Raw genomic sequence first — 16,309 nt, 5'->3', positions numbered from 1 at the left:
TTATTTTGCCGTTTTTGTTTACATGTTAAAGGTGTTTTAATGAATATACATGAATGTTTAACACATATAGATTCCTTTCTTTCATGAAGACAAGAATATAAGTTGGTGTATTACCTGATTCTGATGACTTGCATTGATTGGAATCAGACAGCAGTGATGATAACAGCCACGTTTTCAAATGGAGGAGAAAAAAAGTTCCTCCTTTCTGTCTAATACCACATGAAAGTGTTTGGTTTTTGGCATCTAATTTGTCCAGCTTCCATATTCGTTTTTATACACTTTACAAGAAATACATTGGCGGCAAACTCCGTAGCTTGCTAGCTTGTTTGCGCTGGCTTTTGGAGACTCTTATTTTGAAAGCGCATGCGCGATGGAGCGGCACTTATTGTGAAGACAGGAACTGTGTAGTCAGTCTTTAGGCTTTTGACGAGATGTACGGTTGAAATAAAAAAGGGTCTTTTTTCCTTCACAATTTTGATTGATTGATTGGAACTTTTATTAGAAGATTGCACAGTACAGTACATATTCCGTACAATTGACCACTAAATGGTAACACCCCAATAAGTTTTTCAACTTGTTTAAGTCGGGTCATGTGACCGCCTGGCTCTGTTTGATTGGTTCAACGTCACCAGTGACTGCATCTGATTGGTGGAACGGAGTGAACGTCACCAGTGACTGTATTTGTTGAAACGTAGGCACTATGACAGACCAAAACAAACAAAGCGTGCATTAACAGATCGATAAAAATTAGTAGCGAGTAGCGAGCTGAATGTAGATAAAAGTAGCGGAGTAAAAGTAGCGGAGTAAAAGTAGCGTTTCTTCTCTATAAATATACTCAAGTAAAAGTAAAAGTATGTTGCATTAAAACTACTCTTAGAAGTACAATTTATCCCAAAAGTTACTCAAGTAGATGTAACGGAGTAAATGTAGCGCGTTACTACCCACCTCTGCACCTCAATGTTCTGAATATGTGTGAATGTGATTCGACTAGGAAAGAGGAGCTCTGAATAATAGCAACATAATATGGTATATGATTAGCTAATGGTTTTATATGCATACAGCAAGTTAATAGTAGTACAGTATAGTAAGCAGCACCAAGTTCCTGGGGGTGCAGATAACTGACAATATAACTTGGTCCCTACACACCGGAGCTCTTGTAAAAAGAGCTCAGCAGCGCATGCACTTTTTGCGTCGGATGTAAAGAGCACAGCTCCCTCCCCCCATTCTCACCACATTCTATAGAGGCACTATAGAGAGCCTACTGACCAACAGCATCTCTGTCTGGACTGGAGCCTGCAATGCCTCAGACTGGAAGTCTCTCCAGAGAGTGGTGAGGACGGCGGAAAAGATCATCAGGACTCCTCTTCCTCCTATCCAGGAGATCGCAAAATGCGGCTGCCTGACCAGGGCTCAGAAAATCTGTAAAGACTCCTCCCACCCCCACCAAGGACTGTTTTCACTGCTGGACTCTAGAAAGAGGTTCCGCAGCCTCCGAAGCAGAACCTCCAGGTTCTGTAACAGCTTCTTCCCTCAGGCCGTAAGACTCTTGAACCCATCATAATTAAATTAAATTATCCCCTCAACTCCCCCCAAAATGGATTAACTCGCTGGAATAAAAAAGACAATATAACATACATCCATAAACGTGGACACATGTGAAAAAGTGCAATATATTTATCTGTACAGTAATCTATTTATTTATTTATATATATATATATATATATATATATATATATATATATATATATATATATATTTATTTATTTATTTATTATATATATATATATATATTTAGATATTATTTATATATATTTATTATTTATATATGCACCTTATTGCTTTTTTATCCTGCACTACCATGAGCTTATGTAACAAAATTTCGTTCTTATCTGTGCTGTAAAGTTCAAATTTGAATGACAATAAAAAGGAAGTCTAAGTCTAAGTCTAAGTCTAAGTCTAAGTCTAAGTTTAAAGGTGTTACAGCATACTTGCCAACCCTCCCGATTTTCCTGGGAGATTCCCAAATTTCAGTGCCCCTCCCGAAAATCTCCCGTAGCAACCATTATCCCGAATTTCTCCCGATTTCCACCTGGACAACAATATTAGCGTCCTCTACAACCTGTCGTCGCGCCCGCTTTTCCTCTATACAAACAGCGTGCCGGCCCAGTCACATAATATTTGTGGCTTTTACACACACATAAGTGAATGCAAGGCATACTTGATCAACAGCCATACAGGTCACACTGAGGGTGGCCGTATAAACAACTTTAACACTGTTACAAATATGCGCCACACTGTGAACTCACACCAAACAAGAATGACAGACACATTTCGGGAGAACATCCACACCGTAACACAACATAAACACAACAGAACAAATACCCAGAACCCCTTGCAGCACTAACTCTTCCGGGACGCTACAATATACACCCCCGCTACCACTAAACCCCGCCCCCCAACCCCGCCCACCTCAACCTCCCCCCCCCCCCCCCCATCTCCCGAATTCGGAGGTCTCAAGGTTGGCAAGTATGTGTTACAGCACTGTAGCAATAGAGAGTAAGGATATGGACTTTGGAGTGTATGGGAGTGTCAAAATGTTGCGTTGCCAAATCCGTGCAGACATATAGCAGAGTTATTTGTATAGTTGACATTAATATGAAAATTCTCCAAGCATTATTTTTCTTTCGTAATTTCCTTCATAAAATTACGATTGGGTTAAGGCGTTGTTTTTAATGACACTCCGTTTTTTTTATAGGAGATATATTAATATCGTACATCTAATATATTAAATAGACATATTATCAACATATCTCATAAAAATAAAAATAAACTTTTCAAAACACGCATTTTCTTTCTACTGGATAATTTCAGACGCACCGTCATAACACCGCAGGACCTCCCAGAGCGCATCTTTGGCATGCTAAAATGTAAGTTTTGTTGTCTATATCTACTTCTGTATTGTCCAGAAAAGGTGGTGCATACCATAGTTGTTCCCATACTTGCCAACCCTCCCGATTTTCCCGGGAGACTCCAGAATTTCAGTGCCCCTCCCGAAAATCTCCCGGGGCAACCATTCTCCCGAATTTCTACCGATTTCCACAAAATTGGGGGCGTGCCTTAAAGACACTGCCTTTAACGTTCCCTCTCACCTGAAACCTTCACCCCTTAATAGCCGCATGCTGTCCAGGCATCCGCTTTTCCTCCATATAGACAGCGTACCGGCTCAGACACATATCAATGCAGCGTTGAACGGGTTTAACAACAGTCTTTACTCGAAGATGTCAAGAAATGCTGACATGTTGTATGATCTTTTAACTGGTTTAATGAAAATGTAAGGCATACTTGATCAACAGCCATACAGGTCACACTGACGGTGGCCGTATAAACAAATTTAACACTGTTACAAATATGCGCCACACTGTGAACCCACACCAAACAAGAATGACAAACACATTTCGGGGGAACACCCGCACCGTAACGCAACATAAACACAACAGAACAAATACCCAGGATCCCTTGCAGCACTTACTCTTCCGGGACGCTACATTAACATCTACGTCTTTTGAAGCTCAGTGCACAACTGCACACACAACAAGAAGGAGACGTAGCAGAAGAACGAAGAAGAGACATGGCGACGATGTGAAAGAAGAAGAAATACACTTGCAAGTTCCAAAATGATTGGAAAAAAGAATTTCATTTCATCCAGAAAAGCTCGAAGGGGAAGGGGTATGCTGCCTCCACCTCAACCCCGCCCCCCAACCACGCCCCCAACGCCCCCATCTCCCGAATTCGGAGGTCTCAAGGTTGGCAAGTATGGTTGTTCCACATATAGTGAAACACACCACAGGTTGGAGTATACAGATGACTGTCTCCATGGTGACAGCCAACACACAAAAAAACTCATTTAAATGTTTTCAATTGCCCAGGCAGTCTTAGTTGATCACTCGCCAAACGCACACTATTAGTACAATATATTTTGTAGTTTGCAATTGTTTATAGTTATAGTTTATAGGGTATAGTTTATAGTTTGTCTCCACTGCAGCATGTGCTACATGGTGGTTAAGCGCAAGTGAAGTACATACAGTAAATTAAAGAGATAATTAGGTAGGCTGTCAGTGAGTGTTCTGGGTGTTAACCATACAAATTGCCTGACTTGATGCATGTTGGTCGTACGCACAGTAAAGCACATTTAAAAGGAAGAATAATATATAAAGGGAACTGCACTTTTTGGGGGGTATTTTGCCTATCATTCACAATCCTTATATAAAACAAGAACACGTGTATTTTTTTTGGTTTTGTATGCATTCTAACGAGTAAATAAATGAGAGCAAAAGTCATCTTAAAATGAAGCCTATGAGTCGCTCTATTCTGCCTACAAAGAGCCTAAAAAACACCCAAATATTTCCATCAACATTTTATATACACACTGTAAGTATATACAGTAGTAACAGGCACATTCATAATAACATGTTATATGCAGTGTTGGGTTAATTACTGAAAACCAGTAACTAGTTACAGTTACTAGTTACTATATTTCAAAAGTAACTCAGTTACTAACTCAGTTACTTACACTAAAAAGTAATGCGTTACTGTGAAAAGTAACTATTTAGTTACTTTTTTTTTTTCTTTTTTTTTTTTTTAAAGCTCCCATTAATGCCCTTTTAGCCTTTATTTCAGTACTGTTATTGCACTGGAGAATACTACAATCTGCTGATCAACTTGACATGCATTTGCATCACTGAACTCTGCTAAGCAATGTGGTCTACATACAACACACAAAGACAAAGCTATGTTTCAAAGGGCCAATTTATTTCAGGCCAGAACAAATTGACAAAACTATTTTAAATAGCTGCAACATAACATACATAAGTAACAAACAGCTTAATAATAACATAGCTGTAAACCTGGTTTCACCTAAGGAAGGCACACGTGACATACACAAAGCCTAACCAGGCAGATTTAAAGGCCTACTGAAACCCACTACTACCGACCACGCAGTCTGATAGTTTATATATCCATGATGAAATATTAACATTGCAACACATGCCAATACGGCCGGGTTAGCTTACTAAAGTGCAATTTTAAATTTCGCACAAAATATCCTGCTGAAAACGTCTCGGTATGATGATGCCGGCACGTGACGTCACGGATTGTAGAAGACATTTTTGGACAGCATGGTGGCCAGCTATTAAGTCGTCTGTTTTCATCACAAAATTCCACAGTATTCTGGACATCTGTGTCGGTGAATCTTTTGCAATTTGTTCAATGAACAATGGAGACAGCAAAGAAGAAAGCTGTAGGTGGGAAGCGGTGTATTGCGGCAGGTGTTGTGCCGGATAACGCACCCCCGCCGTAGAATGCACCCCCTGACTGTTGTGCCGGATAAAACAGCCAGTGTTTCATTGTTTACATTCCCGGAAGATGAGAGTCAAGCTTTACCATTGGCTTGTGGAGAACTGGGACAACAGAGACTCTTACCAGGAGGACTTTGAGTTGGATACGCAGACGCGGTACCGTGAGTACGCATGGAGCTGCGGCTTCCAAACATTTGATCGCTTGCCCTTGTTACACAAGAACATTCAGAAGGACGACACTGCAGCGCTCCAATAAAACACACTCAGTTCTTCTTTTTCTAGCCGATACTACATAAAAAATAATGTAAAAATAACGCAGTAACGCATCATGTAGTAACGATAACTGAGTTACTGAATATAAAAAATAACGCGGTAGATTACTAGTTACCGCCGAAACTAACGGCGTTACATTTAGACTCTACAGTTAGTCCCAACACTGGTGAAATGTACATATTTTGATCACTTTAAGCATACAATCATTTCACAAACGCATCACAACGTTCGCTTTTTCCTTCCAACAATTACACTGATGACTACTCACTGCAGACTTCATGAGAGCCAACAAACATAACTCAATACACTTACTGTACAATGTCTGGTCTCACTGGGATGCTGACTGTTAGGATGTTCATATATGTCCGTTCAGATGAAGAATGACTCATAATCCACGCAAAGAAAAAAGGGGGGTGGAACCAAGCGTCTTTCGGGTCTAAATTGGTTGTCAAAGATGATCAACTTCTCAGATCATGTCCTCAACCTTCTACTATACAGGTGAGAGGCATAATTTATAATCTAGAAGAAACTTTAACGAGCTAAGAGGCAAAGAAGGAGCTCACCAGCTGATGATATCAATACAGCAGCATAAGGACGTTATCTCAATGTGAAAATGCACCAATAAAAATAGGTCCTTAATGTTAGCGCTCGCAAATAGTTGGTTAATATTCAGGTCACGAAATGTAAATGTAGTATTGTTGGCGCTTTTTGCATGGTTATTTAGAGGTGGAATAGAGGACCCCCCACTGACTCCATTGTAAGCTGACTTTTATTTACGTTTATTTACGAGTTAGAAGGCATTAAAAAAGAAAAACAAATGTGTTCTCGTCTCTCTTAAGGATTCTGAATTATTGGCAAAATTCTCCTTTAAAGGGGAACTGCACTTTTTGGGGTGAATTTTGCCTATTGTTCACAATCATTATGAAAGACAAGAACACACATGTTTTGTTTTTTTTAATTAGGATTTTAAAGATGATAAAAAAAACGCTTGAAAGATGCGGAGTCACTGTTGTAGCCATCAAAGCCAGTAAGATCAGATTGTCCAGTATAGGGCAGCACGGCTGGTTCTGGGTTATTCACTAAGAACCAATGTTAACCAAATGCATGCTTCTCTTTCCTAACTAACAGTGCAGAACAGGTTGTCAGCTAATACTCTAATATTGTTCAAATCAGTAACCACTAGTAGTAAAGCTCTTGCTTTTCTTATGGCCCAAATAGTTTACAGTAGCACTAGGCATAATCATAACACCAGGGTGTCTAGTGAGGGTCATTTTGTAGTCCCTCTTCCGAGGAAGAATACATTGCGGAAATCTTTTATTTATAGATCTGTATTGCTCTGGAATAACCTGCCTCAAATTCTCACCGGCATTGAAAGTAAACAGGTTTTTAAAAGGAAACTAATATTTTATCTGAGTCTGTAAACTAGTTTGCTTGTTGATGATTTTTGTTTGGTTTTGTATTGTGTAGTTATAATTATATGCTTTTACTTGTAATTGTATTGAGTTTGTGGACCCCAGGAAGACTAGTGGGTTGTTGTGGCAACCAGCTAATGGGGATCCGTAATAAAAAATCAAAATCAAATCAAAGCCCTCTAAAACAACTTCAAAACCCTCCATCAAAGTTTTATATACACACTGCAAATCTATAAATGATGTAGTAACAGACACGATCATAACAATATGTAATATGCACAATTCTTACCGTATTTTGATCATTTTAATCAATGCCTTCTTTTGCGCATTGATTTCTGTTTCCATAGCAGCACACTACTTCTACTTCAGGATACAAAACGCTTGTGTGTTCTAATCATGGCAGACTTGGTAACAGACAACAAAGACGACTATTTGTTGACAAATGAGTATTAACAACCTTATCTTTTTTAATCTGAATAAACGGAAGATAAACTACTGCTTATAGAAGTAAGCACGAAGAAGAGGGTGACACGTTGGAGCAGACAGAAGCCAGGAGAGTGAGGTGAAAGCGAATCGAAGCTGCAAATATGGAATTTGGAGATAAGCTATTTCGACATAAATGGCGTGCTTACCCCAAATAAACCGGAAAAAATGTCCCCGGCCAGCTGGATCAGACGAACATCTGTCCATCGAGTGAGTCATACTTTATATCGATCATGATGCACGCAGCACGTCATGCGTGTTAGTACAACTACAGTACATACGCTGTCTGGCTAGCTGTGTGCTAGCTTGCTCATGATTGGTTGAAAAGTTATCTTGGTGGCAGAGAACAGTATGTGCATATGAACAATGTAGATTCAGATAAAAAGATTATAACACATGGAGTGCCCCAAGGTTCTGTACTGGGACCAAAATTGTTTTTATTGTATATTAATGATATCTGCAAAATCTTTAAAAAACTCAATTGTATTCTCTTTGCTGATGATACAAGTCTGTACTGTTCTGGGCAAGACCTTGGCCAACTCCTAGAGACTGTAGAGAGTGAACTCCACATACTAAAGCAATGGTTTGATGCCAATAAACTGTCAATCAACCTAAATAAAACAAAATATATAATTTTTGGAAATAGGAAAAATAACATACAGTGTCATATAAGAATTGATGATATGGAGATAGAAAGGGTGTATTCAACAAAATTTTTGGGAATCTATATAGATGATAAATTAAATGTATTGTAATTAAACTGTACATAAATATACTTAAGACAAAGATGGCAAAAAATATTGCTATGTTACATAAAATCAAAAACTCCGTAAATCAAAAGGCTCTTAATATGTTATATAATTCTTTCGTACTCCCTTATCTTAATTATTGTGTTGAAATCTGGGGTAACAATTACCAAACAAACATCAACTCTATATTCTTACTTCAAAAGAAAGCTATTAGAATTGTAAATTATGCAGATTATCATGACCATACCAATGCTCTGTTTAATAAATTAAAAACATTAAAACTGCATGATCTTGTTGACTTCAACACTGCTATTGTGACGTACAAAGCTCATAACCACATGCTGCCTCGGTGTCTACAGGAGAGGTTCAAACCCAGAGAGAAACCCTATGACCTCAGGGGTTCAGCTGACTTCCAGAAAGCTAAAATAAGAACAAGCTTAAAAAGTAGATGTGTTTCTGTCAGGGGGGTTCAACTGTGGAACAGCTTGGATGATTCCTTAAAATGTTCCAGTTCCATTCACACATTTAAAAAACACTTTAAGACCAATGTCTTGAAACAATATATCACTCTTGAATCAACACAGTAGTTAATACTATGATCAATGTTAATTAAAATACTAAATGTGGGATATAAATAATAATGGAAGATAATTGTTTGTATATGGTATATATATTGGTACAAAGGTTTAACACGTGTACAAGGATATTTCACATGCCTTTACTGTGTATATAATTGAACTGTGTTTATGTTGTGTATAATGTGTATTTATAATATGTTGTACAAAAAACATTTCATAATTTTCGGAAGTTCATCTTGTACTTGACATTGTTTACAGGGTTAGGCGCAATAAGTGTTCAACTTCACCCTAAACCCTTTCGGTCTGCAACATTTTCATTTTCAATCTATGAATGTACAACTGTTTGTTTATTTTGTTGACCATTGACCGAAGAATAATAAACTAAAAGTGTACAAACAAAACATGAAATGTCGGCTAATACTTTACACATACTGTAATATGATTGTTCATGTTTTTCCTATCGCATTGTGTTGTCCATTGCAAACCCAAATGCGTTTCGTGTTGCCGTAGAAGCTATCTTATCTCTTGCCATAGCTAACTTTTACGCCGATTTGTTACTACGCTAGAAAGAGAGTTCCTCAGTGTTCACTCTTACAAAAACAATGTCGATACAGCTTGGTTATTTTACAGGTTACGGATTGTGAATGAAGTATTGTTGACGGTTTTTGAATGCATTTTTAAAGTGATTTAGAGGTAGAAATGATTCCTCCCATGAACAATAGGCAAACTTGCAAAAAAAATGTGCACTTCCCCTTTAAGTGTGGGCATTCATGACTTACTCGTATGTAAAGAACTTTTTCCCCGACACGATAACAGCCTTTGGGCTGCTTTTCAATGGGAAACCTGTTCGGACAGCTGCAGGGTGGATTTTCGATTATGTTTCTCACCTGAAAAATGAGACACAAAGTGTTAAGATAGTGCAGTACTGCAATATAAACATTGTATATTGAAAACTTAAATAATACATACAATGTCATCCAAAATGTTGGGTGTGCTGTTGCTCTTTCGGCTGCTGTATTTGGAATGATAGTTCGGGTTTGGCGGCCGGGAGGCTGTAGGAGGTGTTGCTGCTGTAGCCGTTTGGGTGTGGCCAAGCGAAGCTGTAGATGTGCTATTGGAGGTTTGTGTGGAAGTTGTGCAGAGTTTAGGGCCAGACAAGTAGGACTGAGGGGGGGATAAGCATATGGGCATTGGGTCTGTGGTGGCTGATGGACGATCAGAGGTGACGAGGGGGGTGTGGTCTTCACGAAGACAGGTTATACTTGGAGTAAGGGGCACTGGTGAGGAAGGAGTGGTCGGTGATCGTGAGCAAAGCGCCGGGGATGGAAAAAAGGAGAAGGGTAGCGGGGCCGATGGAGATGTGTGCCCTGCCTCCTCCCTCTCTATCTCGCTCTCCAACTTCACTAGGTTTGGAGGATCCACTCCATACCTAAGTACAGAATACAAGACAGATATTGATCACATATGTAAAAATGAATCATTACAAAATCAATTTTGCTTGTCATTTACCAGTAAGCGATACCTTTGTAGGGCTGCAACTAACGATTTTTTCAGTAATCAACTAGTCAGGATTTTTTTTTTTCCGATTAGTCGACTAGTCAAACGATTATTGGTTAAGACTTGCCTTTAACTCGTTTTTAAAACCCATTATAGTGAATTAAATTGTGACAAAATAAACTTATGGTTTTACTTTATTCCACTAAGTCAGTGGTTCTTAACCTTGTTGGACCCCACCAGTTTCATATGTGCATTCACCGAACCCTTCTTTAGTGATAAATATAATGTTGTTTTTTTTTCAAATTCATATTTTTGGTAACACTTTAGTATGGGGAACATATTCTAAGTAACAAAGACTTAATTTAGAGTTTTTTGGACACTAGGGGAACATATTCTAAGTAACAAAGACTTAATTTAGAGTTATTTGGTTCGGGTTAGGGTTAGAGGATTAGGGCCAGGGTTAGAGGGTTAGGGTTATAATAAGGCCATGCCGAATAAGGCATTAATAAGTACTTAATAATGACTAGTTAAGAGCCAATATGTTACTAATTTGCATGTTAATAAGCAACTAATTAATGGTGAATGTGTTCCCCATACTAAAGTGTTACCATGTTTTTTTACTGGTGCACAAAATGAACCGTGCATGAACATCACCTTGTTCAAAGAACAAAACTAAAACAGTGTCTAAACTCACAACAAATTACACACCTGCAAATCAGTGTGACTTCTGCTGTTGCCGTATCCATAATACGCCAATAGGGAGAAGTTTTTATTTACACGATGAGTCGGGTGTGTTTTGACCTCCGCCGAACCCCTGAGGCCGACTCACCGAACCCCTAGGGTTCGATCGAACCCAGGTTAAGAACCACTGCAGTAAGTATATAACATAAGTGTAAAATACATTAACATGTCCTGTAAATATGGCATTCAGTGCAAAAAGTATTTGTATGCGGTACTGTTAGAGTTATTTAAATGCAGTTATTTACAAAAATGAATAAAAGTGTAAACATGAACATTTCCTGGTGGTCTACCAATTGAAATGGTATTAAGCGATTCGTCGAAAATAACACTTCTCTGTCGATTGTATTGTATAATCAACGTTGTTGTGATTATGTTGACTAATCCTTGCAAAAATTAAGCTTGCTGGTTAGGCAACTCGGAATCCAACCTACATTTTTAAAGAATATTTTGGTCACTCATGATCCTAGGACTGTGCATCCTTTAGACCGCTGCAAAGTCTTAAGGTGGTACACCCAGCTCTGTCCAGGCTGATCATGGCTAACTTGACAATAAGTCAGCAATAATAATAAACACGTAAAGCATCTATTTAGTGGAAAGAGAGTCAATCTTCTAAATTGTAATATTTAGTCCCCACTACTACCTACGCTGGGACGGACAAATGACGGACATTGGAATCAATGAAGCAAACTATGCTTATGTATGTTTATCAAATGGGAATTCACATTTTCCTTCTCCATAACCTTGCTTTTTATTTTCTTTACTCGAAAGTCCTGAACTGTTGATGGTCTTTGAACTCGCAGACCATGGACAACCTAGACTCGAAATTGTTGACTTTAAACGGTCTAAGAGTCTTTAAAGGGGAACATTATCACCAGACCTATGTAAGCGTCAATATATACCTCGATGTTGCAGAAAAAAGATCATATATTTTTTAACCGATTTCCGAACTCTAAATGGGTGAATTTTGGCAAATTAAACGCCTTTCTAATATTCGCTCTCGGAGCGATGACGTCACAACGTGACGTCACATCGGGAAGCAATCCGCCATTTTCTTAAACACCGAGTCAAATCAGCTCTGTTATTTTCCGTTTTTTCGACTGTTTTCCGTACCTTGGAGACATCATGCCTCGTCGGTGTGTTGTCGGAGGGTGTAACAACACGAACAGGGACGGATTCAAGTTGCACCAGTGGCCCAATGATGCGAAAGTGGCAAGAAATTGGACGTTTGTTCCGCACACTTTACCGACGAAAGCTATGCTACGACGGAGATGGCAAGAATGTGTGGATATCCTGCGACACTCAAAGCAGATGCATTTCCAACGATAAAGTCAAAGAAATCTGCCGCCAGACTCCCATTGAATCTGCCGGAGTGTGTGAGCAATTCAGGGACAAAAGACCTCGGTAGCACGGCAAGCAATGGCGGCAGTTTGTTCCCGCAGACGAGCGAGCTAAACCACCTGGATGTCTTGGCTCACACCGTCCCTTATGCCACCGAAGATGATCAAGAGAAGAATATCGACCCTAGCTTCCCTGGCCTGCTGACATCAACTCCAAAACTGGACAGATCAGCTTTCAGGAAAAGAGCGCGGATGAGGGTATGTCTACAGAATATATTAATTGATGAAAATTGGGCTGTCCGCACTCTCAAAGTGCATGTTGTTGCCAAATGTATTTCATGTGCTGTAAACCTAGTTCATAGTTGTTAGTTTCCTTTAATGCCAAACAAACACATACCAATCGTTGGTTAGAAGGCGATCGCCGAATTCGTCCTCGCTTTCTCCCGTGTCGCTGGCTGTCGTGTCGTTTTCGTCGGTTTCGCTTGCATACGGTTCAAACCGATATGGCTCAATAGCTTCAGTTTCTTCTTCAATTTCGTTTTCGCTACCTGCCTCCACACTACAACCATCCGTTTTAATACATTCGTAATCTGCTGAATCGCTTAAGCCGCTGAAATCCGAGTCTGAATCCGAGCTAATGTCGCTATAGCTTGCTGTTCTATGCGCCATGTTTGTTTGTATTGGCATCACTATGTGACGTCACAGGAAAATGGACGGGTGTATATAACGATGGTTAAAATCAGGCACTTTGAAGCTTTTTTTAGGGATATTGCGTGATGGGTAAAATTTTGAAAAAAACTTCGAAAAATAAAATAAGCCACCGGGAACTGATTTTTAATGGTTTTAACCCTTCTGAAATTGTGATAATGTTCCCCTTTAAACGGTGAAAAGTGGTCAATTATAACCAGATCTATGATCAATAATTTGGATTGTTGTGTCAACTTGTGGTCGCGTTATTTCTAATTTGGCAACCGCTTTCAGAGCGAAAGTAAAGCAGGCAATGAAACATGACACCACCTTCTTGTTGGTGGAAAAACGCTCATCATCAGTCAATTGAAGGCCTACTGAAACCCACTACTACCGACCACGCAGTCTGATAGTTTATATATCAATGATGAAATCTTAACGTTGCAACACATGCCAATATGGCCGGGTTAGCTTACTAAAGTGCAATTTTAAATTTCGCGCAAAATATCCTGCTGAAAACGTCTCGGTATGATGACGCCTGCGCGTGACGTCACGGATTGCAGAGGACATTTTGGGACAGCATGGTGGCCAGCTTATAAGTCGTCTGTTTTCATCGCAATATTCCACCGTATTCTGGACATCTGTGTTGGTGAATCTTTTGCAATTCGTTCAATGAACAATGGAGACAGCAAAGAAGAAAGCTGTAGGTGGGAAGCGGTGTATTGCAGCAGGTGTTGTGCCGGATAACGCACCCCCGCCGTAGAATGCACCCCTTGACTGTTGTGCCGGATAACACAGCCGGTGATTCATTGTTTACATTCACGGAAGATGACAGTCAAGCTTTACCATTGGCCTGTGGAGAACTGGGACAACAGAGACTCTTACCAGTGTCATGTCTGTGTGACCATGTTTTGTATTAGTCATGTTTTGTTTTGTTTAGTTATTGGACTCTTTAGTTTCTGGCTTTTCACTCCCTTGTCTTATTTCCATGGTTACCCATTAGTTTCACCTGTTCCACGTTTGGACTCATTGTGCACTCTTGTTTGTCACCATAGCAACCCATTAGTTTTCACCTGTCACGTCACGCACCTGTTTCACGTTTTGAGTCACGCACCTGTTTTCGTTAATCATGTCTGTAGTATTTAAGTTCATTGTTTTCAGTTTGTCTTTCTGGCGACATCCGGATTCATACCCCTGTCACACTCTTACCTCTGCGCACTTCATAGTCCATGCCAAGTAAGTTTTTTTGTTTATTAATGCCACAGTTAGTGTTTTTGTTTAATTGTTCACAGTTTCTGCCTATGTGCAAGTTTTGTTTTCAATAGCCTAGTTTTGTACCTCCGCCATTGTGCGCGCTTTTCGTTTGTTCCTTTTTGATAAAGTGTTAAAATAAATCATGTATTCACCTTCACGCCATGTCTGGTCCAAATCACTTGCACCTCGGGAGAACAAACCACGCCACAGTCCCAGTCTTGACAACCAGGAGGACTTTGAGTAGGATGCGCAGACGCGGTACCGTGAGTACGCATGCAGCTGCGGCTTCCAAACATTTGATCGCTTGCCCGTACGTGCGTGCCGCTATGTGCATGTCACGTACTTAACTTTGGGGACTTTGGGGAAATATATGTGCTGTATGAACTTTGGGGAGGTGAACAGTACTTTGGGCTGTGGGATTGAGTGTGTTGTGCAGGTGTTTGAGTTGTATTGGCGGGTTATATGGACGGGAGGGGGGAGGTGTTTGTTATGCGGGATTAATTTGTGGCATATTAAATATAAGCCTGGTTGTGTTGTGGCTAATAGAGTATGTATATGTCTTGTGTCTATTTACTGTTTTAGTCATTCCCAGCTGAATATCAGGTCCCACACGTCTCTCACAGCATCTTCCCTATCTGAATCGCTCCCACTGCCCTCTAGTCCTTCACTCTCACTTTCCTCATCCACAAATCTTTCATCCTCGCTCAAATTAATGGGGAAATCGTCGCTTTCTCGGTCCGAATCGCTCTCGCTGCTGGTGGCCATGATTGTAAACAATGTGCACATGTGAAGAGCTCCACAACCTGTGACGTCACACGAATATCGTCTGCTACTTCCGGTACAGGCAAGGCTTTTTTATCAGCGACCAAAAGTTGCGAACTTTATCGTTGATGTGCTCTACTAAATCCTGTCAGCAAAAATATGGCAATATCGCGAAATGATCAAGTATGACACATAGAATGGACCTGCTATCCCCGTTTAAATAAGAACATCGCATTTCAGTAGGCCTTTTAAATCTAAGGATGCAACTAACAATTATTTTAATAGTCGACTAATGCGATTATCGCTTATATGATCTGCTCTACATGTTTGAGTCCATTTTAACTCATTTCCAAAAGCTATTATAGTAACTTGTACCAAAAGAAACATACATTACTAAGGAATCAATGGGGTTACTTTATTACGCAAAGTAAAAAACACAGTGAAAAATAAAAAAAATAAAAGTGCACCATATCCCATAAACTTGAATTTCAGTAACTCTGCTTCTCAGTCGCCAATTTTCTTGTCCTCGTGCGGCTTCATATGCAGTCGAGGCTGGGCTGTACTTCCCTCGGAAGTATAAAAAAATCACATCAAAATCATATTAAGTGACGCAACGACAACAACAAATATTTGTTGACGATTTTTTTTTATTATCGACATTGTCGATTACCGTCTGTCGACTAATTGTTGCAACTCTAATTAAAGCATTAACATATGTTTGGTTGCAGAGGGAGAAGGGAGAAGGTGAGCCAACAGTGCCATCAAGTGGCCAAATGGCGCAAAGGCACATATCATGGCGTAGAAAACCCAGCACAGGCCAGACTTTTTCTTCTGGATGATCAAGGATGTTAAATTCAGCTTTCCTGAGGTGTAAGTAGAATGGGACACATAACTATTTTAATACATTTATATTTTTGTTTACTAAATCAATCCATTAGTTTTTTTAATTATACAGTTTAACTTTGCACTTTGTTACAAGTTAATCATTTATAAAGTTACAAAAATCTACATTTCACTACTTAGAATTTAGGTTTCTGGCTGAATTTAATCTCAAAGTGTTTATACAGATGGGTCAAAATAAAAATAAATACTGTACAGTTATACAGATGGGGTTTTAAAGTAAGATATACAAGGTCAACACAAAAGTACTTATCATCGCTAAATTCCACCCTGGATTTATAA

The 16,309-nt window shown here is 39.5% G+C and overlaps 1 protein-coding gene across 1 annotated transcript in view; it reads right to left on the bottom strand.

The window, feature by feature from the left end:
- The window catches only part of LOC133616132 (growth arrest-specific protein 2-like), a 79,745-nt gene that overhangs the window by 30,907 nt on the left and 32,529 nt on the right, over positions 1-16,309 (bottom strand). Inside the window, exons 6-7 of the mRNA XM_061975248.1 lie at positions 9,819-10,278; positions 9,629-9,736 (exon numbers count right to left, since the gene is read on the bottom strand). Of these exons, the coding sequence (XP_061831232.1) occupies positions 9,629-9,736; positions 9,819-10,278 (568 nt within the window). The remainder of the gene's footprint in view (positions 1-9,628; positions 9,737-9,818; positions 10,279-16,309) is intronic.

This window comes from Nerophis lumbriciformis, linkage group LG15, assembly GCF_033978685.3.
Source record: "Nerophis lumbriciformis linkage group LG15, RoL_Nlum_v2.1, whole genome shotgun sequence".
Taxonomy (NCBI): Eukaryota; Metazoa; Chordata; class Actinopteri; order Syngnathiformes; family Syngnathidae; genus Nerophis; species Nerophis lumbriciformis.
Note: the sequence above shows the minus strand (reverse complement) of the source record. Positions and strands in the feature narration are given on the sequence as shown.